Source organism: Anser anser (genome assembly GCF_964211835.1).
Source record: "Anser anser genome assembly, chromosome: 2".
Classification (NCBI taxonomy): Eukaryota; Metazoa; Chordata; class Aves; order Anseriformes; family Anatidae; genus Anser; species Anser anser.
Window position 1 is genome coordinate 53,078,695 of NC_139721.1, and position 15,324 is coordinate 53,094,018.

The 15,324-nt window shown below is 39.9% G+C and overlaps 1 protein-coding gene across 3 annotated transcripts in view; it reads left to right on the forward strand.

The window, feature by feature from the left end:
• The first annotated feature begins 547 nt into the window (after positions 1-547).
• ARHGAP28 (Rho GTPase activating protein 28) overlaps positions 548-15,324 on the forward strand; it is an 80,985-nt gene continuing 66,208 nt past the window's right edge. The window contains exons 1-2 of one of the 3 annotated variants that reach the window (XM_083822699.1): positions 548-681; positions 773-1,037. In XM_083822699.1, coding sequence (XP_083678825.1) covers positions 907-1,037 — 131 coding nt within the window. In that variant the 5' untranslated portion in view covers positions 548-681; positions 773-906. Of the gene's footprint in view, positions 682-759; positions 1,038-13,390; positions 13,573-15,324 lie in introns of those variants that run through there. The other 2 variants (XM_083822698.1, XM_083822701.1) reach the window with 2 other exon arrangements.

Genomic DNA, 15,324 nt, shown 5'->3' on the forward strand with positions numbered 1-15,324 from the left:
CACTTATTAACAACAACAACAAACACTAAAGGAGTGGGAGGGGAAAATAAAGGGCTGTGTAAGTTTTGTTATATTATCTACACGGTTTTCTCTGGGTGTTAATTCCTAAATTGCACCCTGATCTTTTTGTTTGCTTGTTTCCTCTTGAGGAAAAACGTTTCATTATCATTTCAAAAGGTCACAAGTAAGCCTGAAAAAATACTGAGCATCTCGGAGTATATTTATTTATGGACTTGCTACAGATGAACACAAACTGTTGTAAAACGGATTCTCTCATTTCCCGGTGCCCTTCTAATTACTTACACAGAAGTATCAGGCAAAATGAAAGCTTCATTGGAGTTCAACAGAAAGCCAGTAAAGTCCCCTGCCGCAGGAATGATCTGGAGTGTAGGAAATCAAGGTTACTGTTCCTTGATTATTTAAACAGAGCACAGCCTACTTTGCTCTCGAGTCTCTCGTGTAAGCGGTTTAAATGTCAGTCCCTGCACTGCCAAACCACATTTTATGTTTGAATAGCTCTCACCAGTCACTCTGCTGCTTCGCTGGCAAATAGCTTCACTTTGCCGTGCCTATTTTGGGAGCACGAGGCGTATCAAGAAATGAGTTCTTAAACAGAAACAAAAAGAAACAAAGCGAGAAGTTTTTCCCGCGGCCGTGCAGTGCCCTGTAGGATTATCTCAGGTTTCTAGTTTCCTAGGAACGTAGTAACTTCCCCGTGGGTTGTTTTGTGGGCGGTGTTTTTGAATATATGCTAATTCAGCTTTCCTGACAGGGAGACGCGCCGTGCCGGGGCTACGCTTCTCTCCTGACAGCAAACGGTGGCGAGAGGCGACTGCAGGGTCAGGCCGCGTGCTCGCTTGCGTGACAGGAGCCCTCGCCGGCCGCCTTTGTCACCGACATGTGCCTATGACCATGGAGATGAAGGACTCGGGCAGCGTAGTCCTGACAGCCTACCACCCCCACAGCCCCGCCAGGATCCCCGGCATGGAGCAGAGCTTCGTGCAGGACGTCCCCTCCAGCCACTCGCCCAGCAGCAGGTAAAGGCCGAGGTTCGGGGATGTAGTGCGCGGGTTGGGTTGTGTGCTTCGAGGCTGCCCAGTTGCTCGGCCACTTGGTAAGCACTCTGCTCTCACACGTTTCTTGCCTCCAGCTGGGAAAGTAATTCAGCCCGGCACTGCTGGTTGTGGCCAGGAGTGGAAAATTCAAGTGCTTGTTTTAAACTGTGTAAATGACAGATTGAGCCCGTTTCCCACCCGGGAATCCCAACAAGACAATCCCCAGGCACACGGCATGTGCGCCAGGCTTCTGCTCAGGTCCTTTAGGGAAGACAGAGGGCTGGAGTGACTGAGGCTGGCTCCCAGAAAACTGGTCCTGACTCCGGATTAGGCGATTATTTGATTCCTTCCCCACTCACCCACTGGGTCAGGTCCAGCCCTTGCCTTTTTGTGGAACTGCAGTTGCTGCTTTGCACACCCCTGTACACACAATGGGAGCCTGCATCATCAGAGAACTAATCTAAATAAGAAAATTCCTTTGTGTTGCAGGAAACTAAGTATTGTCTTAATTAATGCAGTGGTGTGTATGTTTACTTCCCTGCTCTGTATGAATGCATGCATTTGCGCAGTTCAAAATTTTGCACGGTTGGGCAATTTAATTGTTTTAGAAAAATCTGACCTTTCTCCTAAACATAAGTGTCTGTTCTGTGCAGTATTCTCCAGCAAAAGTAGTGTGGAAGTTCATACTGTAAAAAGTTGAACAAAGTAGAAAACATTTTTCTGTGGCTTGACTGAAAGAATCCAAAACTGAAGTCTGAGGAAACAGTAGATATAATTGTCCCCAGGAATTAAGTCTGTGTCTCCTGTTAATAAAAATAATGATATTTACTTCATATTGTTTATTTATAGCCTGATGGTTATTTTATTTTCATTGTCATTATTTAGGTTAGCTGCATCTTCCTGTTCTTTGTGTATTTCCCTGGCTGTCTCATAAAGATAACTTCTTTGTTCTGTTAAACTGTTGTTTGAGAGCAGTACCAAAATACACAATTTCATGTTAAGAAAAGAAACAGAGCTTGGTCTTTTAGACGCAGTAGGAATGGCACTTGTTACTCAAATCAGAGAGCAGTGGTTTGGCATTGAGTTAGTGGGGAACATGTCATTTCTTCCCCAAGGAAGAATGCTAAACTGAGCCTCCCTTTAAGCCTGAGCAACGGAAATGTGGTGTTTTTCTGTGTTGCTGGTAGGTGTGCTCATTGTTTTAAAATGCTCTTGGAACTTAAGCCCAGAATGTCCGAGGGTTTAAATCACATACACATCACCTAAGAAAAGGAGAAAAGGAGAAGTGCAAACTGCAGTTCCTAAAAGAAAAAGAAAAAGAAAAAGAAAAAAGAAAAAGAAAAAGAAAAAGAAAAAGAAAAAGAAAAAGAAAAAGAAAAAGAAAAAGAAAAAGAAAAAGAAAAAGAAAAAGAAAAAGAAAAAGAAAAAGAAAAAGAAAAAGAAAAAGAAAAAGAAAAAGAAAAAGAAAGAAAAAGAAAAAGAAAAAGAAAAAGAAAATGAGGATCCTGGCATTTTGATGAGAAACATGTTTTGGAAGCTCCTGCCATGAGGCAAAGCCACGTGTCTCTCTGTGTATCTGTGTGTGTCCATAAGGTTTTGGTGCTGTCTCCCCTTTCTTGTCTTCAACTTCCTGCAGCTGTCTAATAGCAATAGCCAAATTCTGCCATATGGGCAGTCAGTGACCATCTGAGTTTCCAAAGGCTTTCAGGAGAGGGATTTTATTAACCCAGCATGCAGTCCTCTGGAATGCAGAGTCCATGAAGGCAAATGTACTGAGCTTTTTAGCAAATAGTAAAATAGGTTCTCACTTAATCCCTTCTCCATCTTCTAAGAACTGTTTCCTGGACTGCATTTTCTATACAGTTTCCTCTGCCGCCATCCTAATGCAAGCAGCTTTACTATAACCTCTGTCTGGTGTTCCTTGATCCCGGGGCAGCCGCCCGCACTACAGCGTGCCAGTTCCTTGACTCTAGCAGAATGATTTGAAAAAGCATGCAACAAACAAAGATGTTGTCTATTTTTCTTTTGATAACAAAAGCAATTAGGACGCAGAGCGTGACTTTCCTCTGAATTCTGTTGGCTTTAGTTAGATGTAGCTCTAACAAAGTCCATACTTCAGATATGTAGCTGTATGAACAGAATCAGTCTTGGATTTTAGCCTTTGATTTGATAGACTACTGGTCAGTTCTCTCTCAGCTTAGCAATCAAGATCTTTCATTTTCTTTCATCTCCCCAAAACATGTCTCTAGCTTTGGAGTGATGCTCCACAACTCCACTTGCCAGACTTGGATGTGAGTCTCTCCCAGCTATGTTTTCTCTTACACTTTCACTTTGGGAACCCTCTAAGCGGAGGTTTCTCACAGAAAGGGGAAGCTAGTGCAGCCTCTGTTGGCATTAAACTGCTCTGCTTCCCACTATTTAAGGAGGCCCTGATAAAAAAGTAAAAAAAAAAATAACATAAAAAGAGGAAACATTTAGGTACCTATCATGAACCTCAGAATTACTCAGCAAACTTAATTATTCTTGCCAACCCAGGTATGCAGCTGAGAAGTTCACGGACACAAAAGTTTACACTAATAAAGCAACTTAGATGCATAAGACCACTTGGCTTCAAATTCATCTCCAGTTCTTGAAGGATCAACCGCGTGGACATCCTGTGTTCATGTCTAAAACATACCTGTGCAGCATTAAAATCAACACAAAATATAGCAACCATAAGTATTTTCATTTGTAAACCTAATGAATGGAGAGGGTATCTGCCCAGTTATAGATTAGGTGATATTGGTGGTGGACGGCAAGGAGATCAGGACAAGATGTGCTTTAGTTACTCTGAGTGGTAGATACACCAGTGTGCAAAGGATAGTAAATTCATATGTGTAACAAATGGGAGAGCGGAATGAAAATTTGACTACACAGTGATACCATCACTGATCTGCAAAGGGAGAATTCTATCTTCCAAATTTACTGTTTTGTACTATTAATAAAAGGGTTAAGAATAGAGGCCACTAATTCCATCCATTCTCCAGAACAAGAGAGTGTCAGGGGGACTAAAGATAGCTGTATTTAAATATCTCCTCTTCAGCGATCTGTATCATTCATTTCTATCACTATCCTATTTTTCCACCCCCAGACTTAACTTCACCAGTTTCACAAATGGGGTGAGCTCTGAAAACTGCACTGCTGACATTGTTAGAGGCCCAGGGGAATTCTCCATCCTCATCTTCCTTTAATTCTGTTAATGCAACTATCAAGTTCATTTTTCCATTTTTCTCATGTGACATGTAGGCCTCTTCACTATCCTTGTCATCCACTTTACATGACTGCAATTTTTTACAGCATTCATGTTATTCATATCTTTTTGTAATGTATTGCCTTTGAGAACTAGGTATTGGGGGGTCTCTGTTTTCTTTCACAATTAGCAGTTAGTTTAATTCTGCAGCATATAAGGACAGTGGGGAAGGCTCCTGCGTTTGTGACACTCACTTGTTTTTAATCCCCTTTATTAGAATTCAGATAACACAAGTACCAGTACCAAACACCTCAGAATATCACACTACCCCTTTCATTACAGACACCAGCCCAATGCAAAGGTGAAAGTGTTTATTTGTGTTTAGTACTGGTCACCTTTTCCATCCTCACTTCAGTGAAGGACTTTACAGCTCTGCACAAATACTGCTCCTAGATTATATACAGGAAAAGTGGTGCCACAGCCATATGTCTTCATCACATCTCCTTTTTATCCTGCTTGGTAGAAGAGAGAAGTGAGGAGGAGTTATTCCTGTGCTCAGAGGAAACAGGAATGACCTCTCTACCAAATGGCCAGTGAGCTCTCTAAGGTAATTATGCAATTAGCGGAGTACAAAGCATTCCTGGGTGAGTCATGCTCAAGCTTTCCTTGACTCAAGTATGAGTTAGTGAGTTCCTCAGCCTGTTTGTTACTGGAATATCTACCAGCAAAGAGCTCATCCTGTACTGAAATTCACAAATATCTCCATTGCAATAGGTGGCTTAAGCTTGTATGGGCATGACATCAGAATCAGGGGACAGAAAAGGCACGTGGCTTTGCTCCTGCAGAATGGGTTAGAGCAGATATAAAGGGCACATCCTTACAATGAATAATCATGCATCCTACCAAACCTATGCACATGCTACAAAGGACAAAATGGACTTCAGCACCACTGAACGATGCAGACAGGACTCCTTTCATAGCTTCTCTCCTAGTCAAGAGAAAGTCTGGCATTTCCAGTTGTTTTAGGCAAATGGCTGTCCAATCTCTACATGTTCAGCATGTCTGCCTCCTCCTGATGTCAGGGGGGGACTTTCAGACAGGCATCACTAAACTGTAGACTCAAATAAGAACAGGAAAAATTTCTGAAATTTCTGTGTCACCTCAAATTACCTGTTGACAGCTTCAAGGATCCCTGCCCTGCAAGTCTAGGACTCATGGACTTGTGGCCAATAGTATAATCATTGCACCAGACAAGATCCTTGTGCAATATTCATCCCCTTTTGCTGGCCCCAAGATACGACAGAGATATGTTAGGGTGAGATAAAGTGTCCTGAAATAATGACTGTTGTCTCTGGAAAGAGTAAAACTGGAGGAGAATCCCTTATGCACCAAAACTTAGCTTGTGACCAGAGGAACTGCATGAGCAGTTCAGGTTTTATCCCAACAGAAGCAGATTTTATCACAGTGAAGTAAGGTCTGTATGCCCCGAGGCTGGGTGATCTGGGTTTAATTTCTGTCAGGCTGATTGAGCAGCTCCCCTGCTCAGCTGTATACAAGTGATGTCAAGAATGTCTTCTAAGTGATGCAGGATAAACAACCTTAACTATTTTGGATGTTTATCTTGCTCTACCATAAACTTCCACAGAAGACAAAAATAAAGAGCTGGCTCCTTTTCCACAGTAAATCTTGCAATGGCTTGAGCCTCTTGCAGTAACTTGGACTCAAAACGACAAAATTAAATTTTTAAAATGTACTAAAAGTGGTAAAAGAAAACTCCATGAAACAGAAGTTTAAGAAAATATTGTACTGGCACAGACTGGGCAAGAAGTATGTTTTGCGGAAAAATTAAGACTTTTTATAATTTCCATCAGCTTCCCAAAATATGGTTTTAAAAGTATATTTTTTATAGATGCTAGGAATTATGATTCTTAATAAAGCATTTAGTGAGAGGATGCATATAAATAAGTCAGACAATAGTAGACACGCTTTTCCTGTAGGTTTTAGAAATACCTACAGAATGTCCTCTGGGAGCCTCACTGAGGAATGTAATATTTATAGCCAGTTCCTCATGTTATGGTTGAAACTAGAGTTGGCTTCTCTGGTTTCTTTTTAGTTTGGTGCTCCTGCTGCTCTCCCTGGTACCTCCATATGCAGAGTTGATGAAAAACATCTGGCACTGTCCCTTTGATCATTCTGTTTGGTTGAGCATTTAGCCAGCTGCCCCATTCATTTTTAACTAAGTCACTTATCTCTGACTACATGAGGGCTGGAGCTGCCTGCAAAAAACATAAGACCTGAAAGCCCTGCATGCCCTACACAGACACCTTCAGATTGCATCCGGCACACTGACAGCACTGGCATAGCAAACAGCCAGGAATCAAGAACTGTGAAGTGTTATTTTTGCACAGAAACTCAAAATAATTCAGTGTAAATGTGTGGAAAATGTGCAGCAGTGGGGACTGGAAGACACAATTATGGAATACTAGTAAAAGTCGTAGGTAGGACAGTATCTGAAAAGCATCTGGTTAGCACCGTACAAATATAGAATCATGTCCTGAAATAGTGCTGAGTATCCATAGCAAAGGATCAAGTTAACGTCCTGGATTTTGGCTAACCACAGTACTAGCAGCCACTTGGCCCTCTGCAGTGCTTTGCTCCGGCTGGCAGGCAGCGCATCTGCCATCAGGGTGGGACCATGTGCAGCCTTCAGATACCATCATTTTGGGTGCCTTAAAAGAACGGGAGGGGAACCAGAAGAGTGGCCAGTGACCCAGGCAGACGGCTGTAGCATCCTCCCCAGGTTGTTGGCCCGTTTGCCAGCTTCCTTCTTTCTCTCTCTGTAGCAGCAGTTCCTATCATGGTCCTCCGAGTCCTGCTGTGTGTGCCAGGGACTCTGAAGGGAGAGAAAAAAAGAGAAAACAAGGGACTGAAAGGATGAGGGTAGCAAAGGAAGGCAGAAAGACCTGATTCTCCCCTTGTGTGCAGATAAAAGGAATGAGAAAAGAAACCTCTATCAAAAGGACGTTGTGTGGTGGAGCCGTTTAGAGTCAACCCTCAAGTCCCAACAGAGACATGTGGCAAGGGGTTTCCAAATGACATTTAAGGTGTTGATTTTGAAGTCAAAAGCTGAAATGGTTTAAAAGGTTGTTTGAAAAAGAGCCCCTGCTACTGTTAAGGACTGTTTTAGATGAGGTCAACAGAAGTGCTTGAGTTGGCATCCCTTGTAATTAATGCAAGGGAAAGACTGATGCACTGTGAGGGATCCCTCAGCTCTGTAATTCATTTCTTCCTCCCCTGTCTGTATCTGTTAACTTTCCAGACACTGCCGGAGCCTCTGGTCTCTGAGGAAAGAGAGAGGAACAAACACTAGAGCAGAGAGCCTATTATCAGCTTGTTCGTTTGAAGGCGGCTGTTTTCTTATTTAGGATGCTATGTGTAATATTCAGCTACTGTGAGCCTGTGGGATTTTCAGATGTGTGAAGTCATCCAGTGTAGCATGGACATATGCTGGAGGTTTAAACAGAAAAAGGCTGAACAAAAGAGGGACAGAAGACTCTGCTACTAAGTGTTGTCATTATTGCATTTCCACCTCAGGACTCTGAACATGCTCTGAACATGTCATGAGCAAAATAATGACTACAAGCCTTTTCATGAAGGGTAGGAGAATCCTAGCAGTGCAGAGAGATAGAAGGCAATATGTACTGAAAAACTGTATCAGATGTAGAAGTCCAGCTGGGTTGCCATCATTTATCAGCAGAAAGGTGAGTAAGAGGCAAGCTTGTTGGGGAACTGTGTTTTAAACATCTGTAGGCCAAACCTCGGGACAACTCTCACAGGTTGCTGCTGGAGATGGAAGAATCTCTACACCTGTAAGTTCTCACATTTTGCTACAGCTGATCAGAAGGATACTGGCTTCACAATGGACAGATCTGGGGGAGAAATAACTTTATACAAGGCCTGAATTCATCTCAGTAAGTGCTGTGTTTCTTGCTAACTGCTCCACATCAATGAGTCTGCAGTTACCCAGGCACTGGGTTAGTCTATGCAAATTGTAGGGGTGGAAATGGAGAGCCTCCTCCCCATCAGTTTCTTTTCCTCTAGCTAATGAAAGCTCAGAACAAAATATCATCTAGGCTTATCTTCTGGCCCAGTGATGATCATACCTAGCAGTCAAGAGGGAATTTAAAAGTGAGAAAGTCAGATCATTTTAAGGTTAGCCTTAGTATGAAAGCAATATCTGAATAATTGTAACATTCACTCTAACATGAAATATTCTTTTGTATATATATATATTCTCCTCTAATAAAAAGTCAACAATAAATCCAGCAGTGAAATATATTTTGGGATATAAGCCTTGCTCGTATACATGGATTGAGTTAATGTGTACTTAGGAGATGTGCAGTCAATGGAAGTTTTACTTTTGAATTCACTGGAAATTGGATCAAGCCATCAGAACTCACATTTATTGTCAATAATTTTGCTTAAAGGCAACGAGTGATCTGATTATGCCATCTCTTCCCTCAGCTGAGGCTGACCTCCTGTTTAATAGGATTCTTGCTGAATAAGACATCAGTATGAAGTGCTCAGTAATTAAAACATAATGGTACCTAGGCCTGTCTTCCTTTTGCAGTGCTTCCCTCTGTTATTGAAATACAGTGAAAACTCAAGTTCTAAACATTAGTCTGGATGTAATGAAGATAAATGTAAAATATGTGCTGTAGTTACAGGTGAAACATGAAGCGGGGAAGCCTAGGGCATTCTCCGAAGGTGTTTTGCAGATTTGGCTGTCCTTGGCCATTCCTAGGCCAGATGGTGCCCAGATCATGTGTGTGCAAGGAAGCGAAAGGAAAGAGCAAGCTTATCCTGATGAACAGAGACAAGGGAAGCCTTTGTACTCAGACAGCAGCAGGATTTCACATTGAAAGTGCTCCCTTTTGGAGAGAGGGTGGGCAGAAGGAAGGAAACACAGCTGGCCAAGTGCAGGAGAGAGGTCTTTTAAATATGTGACGGTCTTAAGTGTCCTGCTCGAACTATTGTGACCACCTTCTGTAAGGTCCTTCTTGCATCTTCTACTAAGAGAATTCATTTCCCCATAATCATCAATAACCTGCAGCGATCCTTTACGGCTGCCTTGCTTGCTTGCTTATTTTCCCTCCTCTCTTTCAATTAGCAAAAGCAATAAACTATGAGATTTTAAGGATAACATTACAGAAAACGTGAGGTTTCTGGAAGTATTGATTTATTTCTCTATGTGTGTGTGTGTACAGTATGCACAAGTCTATAGAAGAAGCGTGAAGCTTAGACTACCCATGTGTCACTGGCAATTCACAAAACATATGGCATGCATTAGAACTACATGCCCACAAGTCAAAAATTAACTTGAGTCTTCCTGAAGCATATTTCTTCAAGCCATCTGTTGCCTCTGACAAAGATTGGCAATTAAAAATAAACAAAACAAATGAAACTACTATGTCTCTTTCTGAAAACCCTTCTTCAGCATCCAGAACCTCCATGTTCTGTATTTAGGAAGCACACCACAGATTTTTGGGAGGGACATTGACTCTGCAGCTGTTTTTTGTGGTCAAGATACATTGCAACCTTAATGAGCACCAGCTTTTATGGCTTTTTTTAGTTAGTGTTTTTTTTGTTGTTGTTGTTTTTGGTTTTTTATATAAAACTTAGCTAAGCCAGGAATGATGTTAACTGTGCCATTCTTGGAAATGCAACAAGACCATGCAAACCAAACCAGCTTGCCTCGGTCTATACCGAGAACAAGTAAATCTGGAGTTAATTGTGTTATGTGCCATGCAGCAATAAGTCATTGTAGTTGCAAATAATCACCCATTCATACAGGGAGTTCATTGTCATAGGATATCCTTGGAGGCCCATTTTCTCTTTCCAGATTCAAACATGGGGTATGATATTCATATGGATAATGAGAATCCCTATAATTAAAAGTGTTAGTGCTATCAAGAATTCTAGAAGATAGAGTAGATTTTACTGTTCAGGGTTAAACTTCTACTTATATGGAGACTTACTGAAGCAAGAAAGAGGCATATTGTTTTTTATTTAATTCATTGTCCTTTTCTGGTTACTCTCAAACACAGGACACTGAAATTTGTGTATGCAAAGTATGTCAGGCCCAGACGTGATGCCTACATTTTAATACCCATTGAAAATCTTTATTACAGGCAGAAAGGAAAAAATTAAGTACTGGAAAAATCAAAAAGTTGTCTGACAACACAAGGTTTAGTAGTGAGGTAATAAATCCATAGACTTAGTGAATTACCACAAAATGGTTACAACATAGGAATTCAGAGTATTTTTTGGGGGGCATCTGCAAGCAAATCCAATCTCTCTTTGCCAGTGTCCAGGGGCTGTATAGCTGTGTTACCACAGCATTTTGCCCAAGCAGTGCATGGTTGCAGCTCTACACTGCCACAGCTATACAGCTTCTGACCCTTCTGTGTCCAGCCTACTGGCACAGTGTTGGAGGCTGGAATTCAAAGTGTTTAGACTAATGCTTCAGGACTGATAAGAAAAAAAGGGTATGTTTTTCTGAACAGGCCAGTCTGCTGATTAATAGGTTAGGCTGGCTATTTTCAGGGCTAGATGCTTAAAGTAAATAGGTGAAAAGCTGTGCTGCATTTTTCTCAAATATTTTGCAGGCTGGAGGAGAAACTTTATCTAACTTGCTTGAATCATAACAGAATATCTCATTCATTTATGCAAGTTGGATTCCTAGCAGAGCAAAATACAAGAAAAAGGAGTGGTGCTTGTGATATCCAGTTAGCAAAGTTTATTGACAGTACTGTAAAGGTACCTAAAATTCATCATCTGAATCTGTGCGGACTCCAGCAGAAGAGTCAAGGGTATAGCAGGGAGCCAGAAATAGTCCTGGTGAATAAATTCAAAGATTTAGAAATGTTATTAGGTTAAATTTCTTTCCCCTAGTTTAGCTAATCTGTGTGAAAAGTAGAGATCTGATTCTCCTAGAGAACAAGGCATGAAATGTCTTCTATTTCTTAAACAATAGATAGGCCAGTCAGCATCTGGCTATCCATTAGTATCTCTTTTCTAATTAAATCTCATCTGCTGGATCAGGAATATGATGATGTTCGCAGGCTGAATTGAGCCATATTTAAACACTGTAAACAAGGTTCATAACCTTTATTCTTTAAATACCAGTTTAGCTTTTGGTTTCTGATTCAATTCATGGCACTGACCCAAGGCTGCAGCTTTGCTAAAACAGGCATTGACCACTGCATAAGTGGATGGAAAAACATCATTCAGCAGTTACATGGGTATATCTGCTGAAACTATGTCTGTAATTCTGGGAAGGCGATGGTGTTACTAAGAACAGATTGGTTTAAGAGACTGCATCGAACCCAGCCAGCTGTAGTTAAACCCTCAAAGGCTGACAAAGTGCATTCCTAATTATATCAGTGGAGTGGACAGCTAGATTAAGTTACCTCCTTTGAGAGTATTGGTGATGAGTTTCCATCATAGGGATAGATCTCACATTTTATCCAACCCAAAGGGTACCTCAGGCTCTGCAACTGTTTTAATAGAAATAAACCAAACACTGAATGATACATGTTTATGGGGTTACCCTGAAGTCCGGTGAGAGACACAACCCACAACTTCACTGGATGTTGCAGTAACATTTGACAGGCAGTCTTTGAAGACTTTGAATACATTTAAACTTCTTATTGGATTCATCTTGGAAGTTAATTAAAGCAGTTTGTATCAGGTACCAGAAACAGCCAGGAGGATAATAGATAGTGGAAAGAGTTTTGAAATCTGTACACAAAATATATATTTATGGCTTTGGCCATCTTCATAGGGTCTTAAAACATTCTCTGACGTCAGTATACTTAAGAAACTGGAATAGCGAAAGATAATAAGCTCAGTAGGTATTTTTCTGTGTTTTTCTGTGATATACATTTAGTTTAAATTGTAACTTTATACCACTTTTTCCATCGTTGTTGACAATCCATAAAATGCGTAATGCCCTATAACATGGTTACAACATACCAAATTTAGCAGCCTCTGAAGATAATTGGAAAGCAATGAGAAGGTCTCAAGGATAAACAATGAACAACACAACACATATGCTGAGAGGACTGACATATTCTTTCAGAAGGGGAGGAAACTTCCTAATCCTCAATATCAATTTTCCATGTGAGGAAAAGAATTTGCTCACTTTGCAAAACTGCTGCTGTGCACTTTATGTTTGGGAGACATAAAGAAAAATCCTGTTTGCTTAAGCTAACATTTCTGCCACCATTGGCCTTTCCAACATTTAAACCATGCTACCTAAAGCCAGAGAGATGATACAGTACTCTGTACATGCCACCTGGAAAATCCTCTTTAGAATTACACGGTGTGATCAGCCGATCAGATAAGTCTTGCCTATAGAAAGGACATGTTTGTTTTAACTGTTGAACTGTGGAGGTTACAGAAAGTTGAATCTGTGTATTATTAATGTAGTTGACATCTCACAACATTTAATGTCAGATCCAAAACTCTTCTTGGCTGCAGTAGGCTTCGAGCTTACCTCAAAAGATATAAATGTGTTGTGTCGGTACTCTGCAACAAACTCTCTATCATTGATACATCCTGCAGTGTTTCTTTTTGGTCGTTGATGGTATTTGTTCCATTCTCCTCCTATTTAAAAACTCTTAAATTCCTCACAGGGATGGATCAGTTATTGAAGTTCTCTGTAATTACATTTCTATTGAATCCACTTTGTGCATATATAGGACTTTGATAAAAAACAATAAACTTCAGCCAAAAGCTGCTGAACTACACAGAAAAAGATAATAAAGTGGGGCAATTCTGTAATGGACATTCATGATGGAAAATGTTAGCAAGTTCAATAGGGTTTTTTTCCTCATAGATTCATCATAGACACTTTTTTGGATTGCCCTCAGAGAAATATACTTACGAATGGAAATATTATCAGAAGTTAGCATTGGACCCCCAAATCCAAACTAAACAATGAAGCAACACAGACTTTCCTTCCTATTCTGATTGCGTCACTGGAACCACTGCCTAATAAAGGGATTGTGTTTGAAAAAACTTCCTTCTGTGTTTTTTACAGTGCTGCGTGTCTGCATTCCTTTTCATTTGTATGCTTGATTAGCTGAAATTAAATGCAATGATGTGGATCTCCAAGCAGCTATAAAAGCTCAAACTAGGCAAAGCTAACAGCAAAAAATACTCTGCATCACCATCTTCATGGGAATTGTTCAGCAGAAAGCAGAAGAGCTGACACAAAATCATGTATGCGTTTTTCCTTCTTGTTATTTTGTCATTATGTAATTGCTCAGAAGTTTGCTCTTTAGTAGGCTTCAAATAGCTGTGTGGACAGGTTACAGAGGATGTATTTATTGTGTTTCTGCCTCCTCTGGCTGGCAGATGGAAAGAAGTGGGTAGATTTTAAGAAATTCTGTAAGTATCAAGCTGTGGGATTCTTCCTCTGCCCATGATTTTCTCTATGGTTTTTGTATTACTATTTACTTTTGATGAGTTGCTCTTTTGTGGCCTGGCAATAAGTCCTATAGAATTTTGGAACTAGGAAGGTATTTTGGTCTTTGTAATTGATGTTGTATCTCCTAGGGGTGAATCATTGAATTGATTCTGACCATAGTCATCAATTTAAATGGATAGAAATATGATTTTTAGGTGGCTAAGAAGGTTGGTGGAGATTTATATCCTTCTGTCTGTATTTTTGGAATGTTTAGCTTATGCAGAGATAAAATAAAATAATACAACAACCAATCAGACACCTAACTAAGAAATCCTCCAATCATTAAAAGAATCAAAAGGAACTCAAGAGAAAACTTACACTTGAAGGATATAAAGTGGCTATGGTGGTTAATTAAAAAGGAAATATATGATTAAGACAAAAACATCTAAAGTCTACTTTTATGACAACTAAGCATTTTAATGCTTTTGTTATGAGGATAAATTTTATATCTTGCATTTGTCTTATCATCAACAAAAATTTAGCTAATCAGTCTTTGAAAAGGAGACATGTTAGCATTGGAAGAGATTTTGGTGAGTACATTCTTCCATTACCAAGCAGTGAAGTGATGGATAGACTAAAAACATGATGAAAGTAGATAGAAGATCATATAAATTTCTTTAACTGAAGCTTATTTTAAATGAATCTTGACTTTAACATGTTGTTTTGATGTGGTGCTTTATTTAAATTACTGATTTGATCATGCAATTGTTGAAAGCAAAGCTGTTGAAAAGGTTTGTAATTGGATTATATGGAAAAGAAAGCTTGTGACTAGAATATTAAACGCTGATGGTTGAAATCAGAGCAGTTACTCAGAAGTCTAAACAAGTAACTGAAACACACAGGTGTCACCAGGCATTTCAACAACAACAACAACAAAAAATACACATTCCATATACCAGATTTGATGGGATTTTTTATTTTTTTTAAAGATCAAGTCTGTATACTTCTTTTATGTAACCTTTTAAATGACTAAGGTCAAGTCACTTATTACACTGTATTTGAATTCTGACTATTATCCTATACAATATGTAAATAGGAAAGTCCTGCTTCCCTGCAAATTATGATAAGAGAGCAGCTTCTTGGTTAGCTGTGACCTCATGCTACAATCCAATGTTTGCCTAACAAAAATGAAATTAGTTTATTTTGCATGAAGAAAATGATCTGATAATATCTTGGGTGGAAATTCCTGATTTATACACTGCTACTGACTATACCATAGAATGTTTTCTGACTTGCTTTAATTCTGAGAACTCTGAACACCTTTTGATGGATGGGATCTTCTTAACCCTAATAGCAAGATAAATAACAAGAGCAATTTTGTGGCTCCTTTGAGTTGCTATAGTTGTTTAATTTTCATTGGACGCAAATTTTATCATAAACTTAATCTTAGTGACACTCACCCTGTGTTTCCTGCAGCATTATCTAGGACTGATTCACACATTCTTTATTCATATTCTTTAGCGTATTGAGTTGAATTGTCCTTTGGTTGTGGAGAAACACCTGGG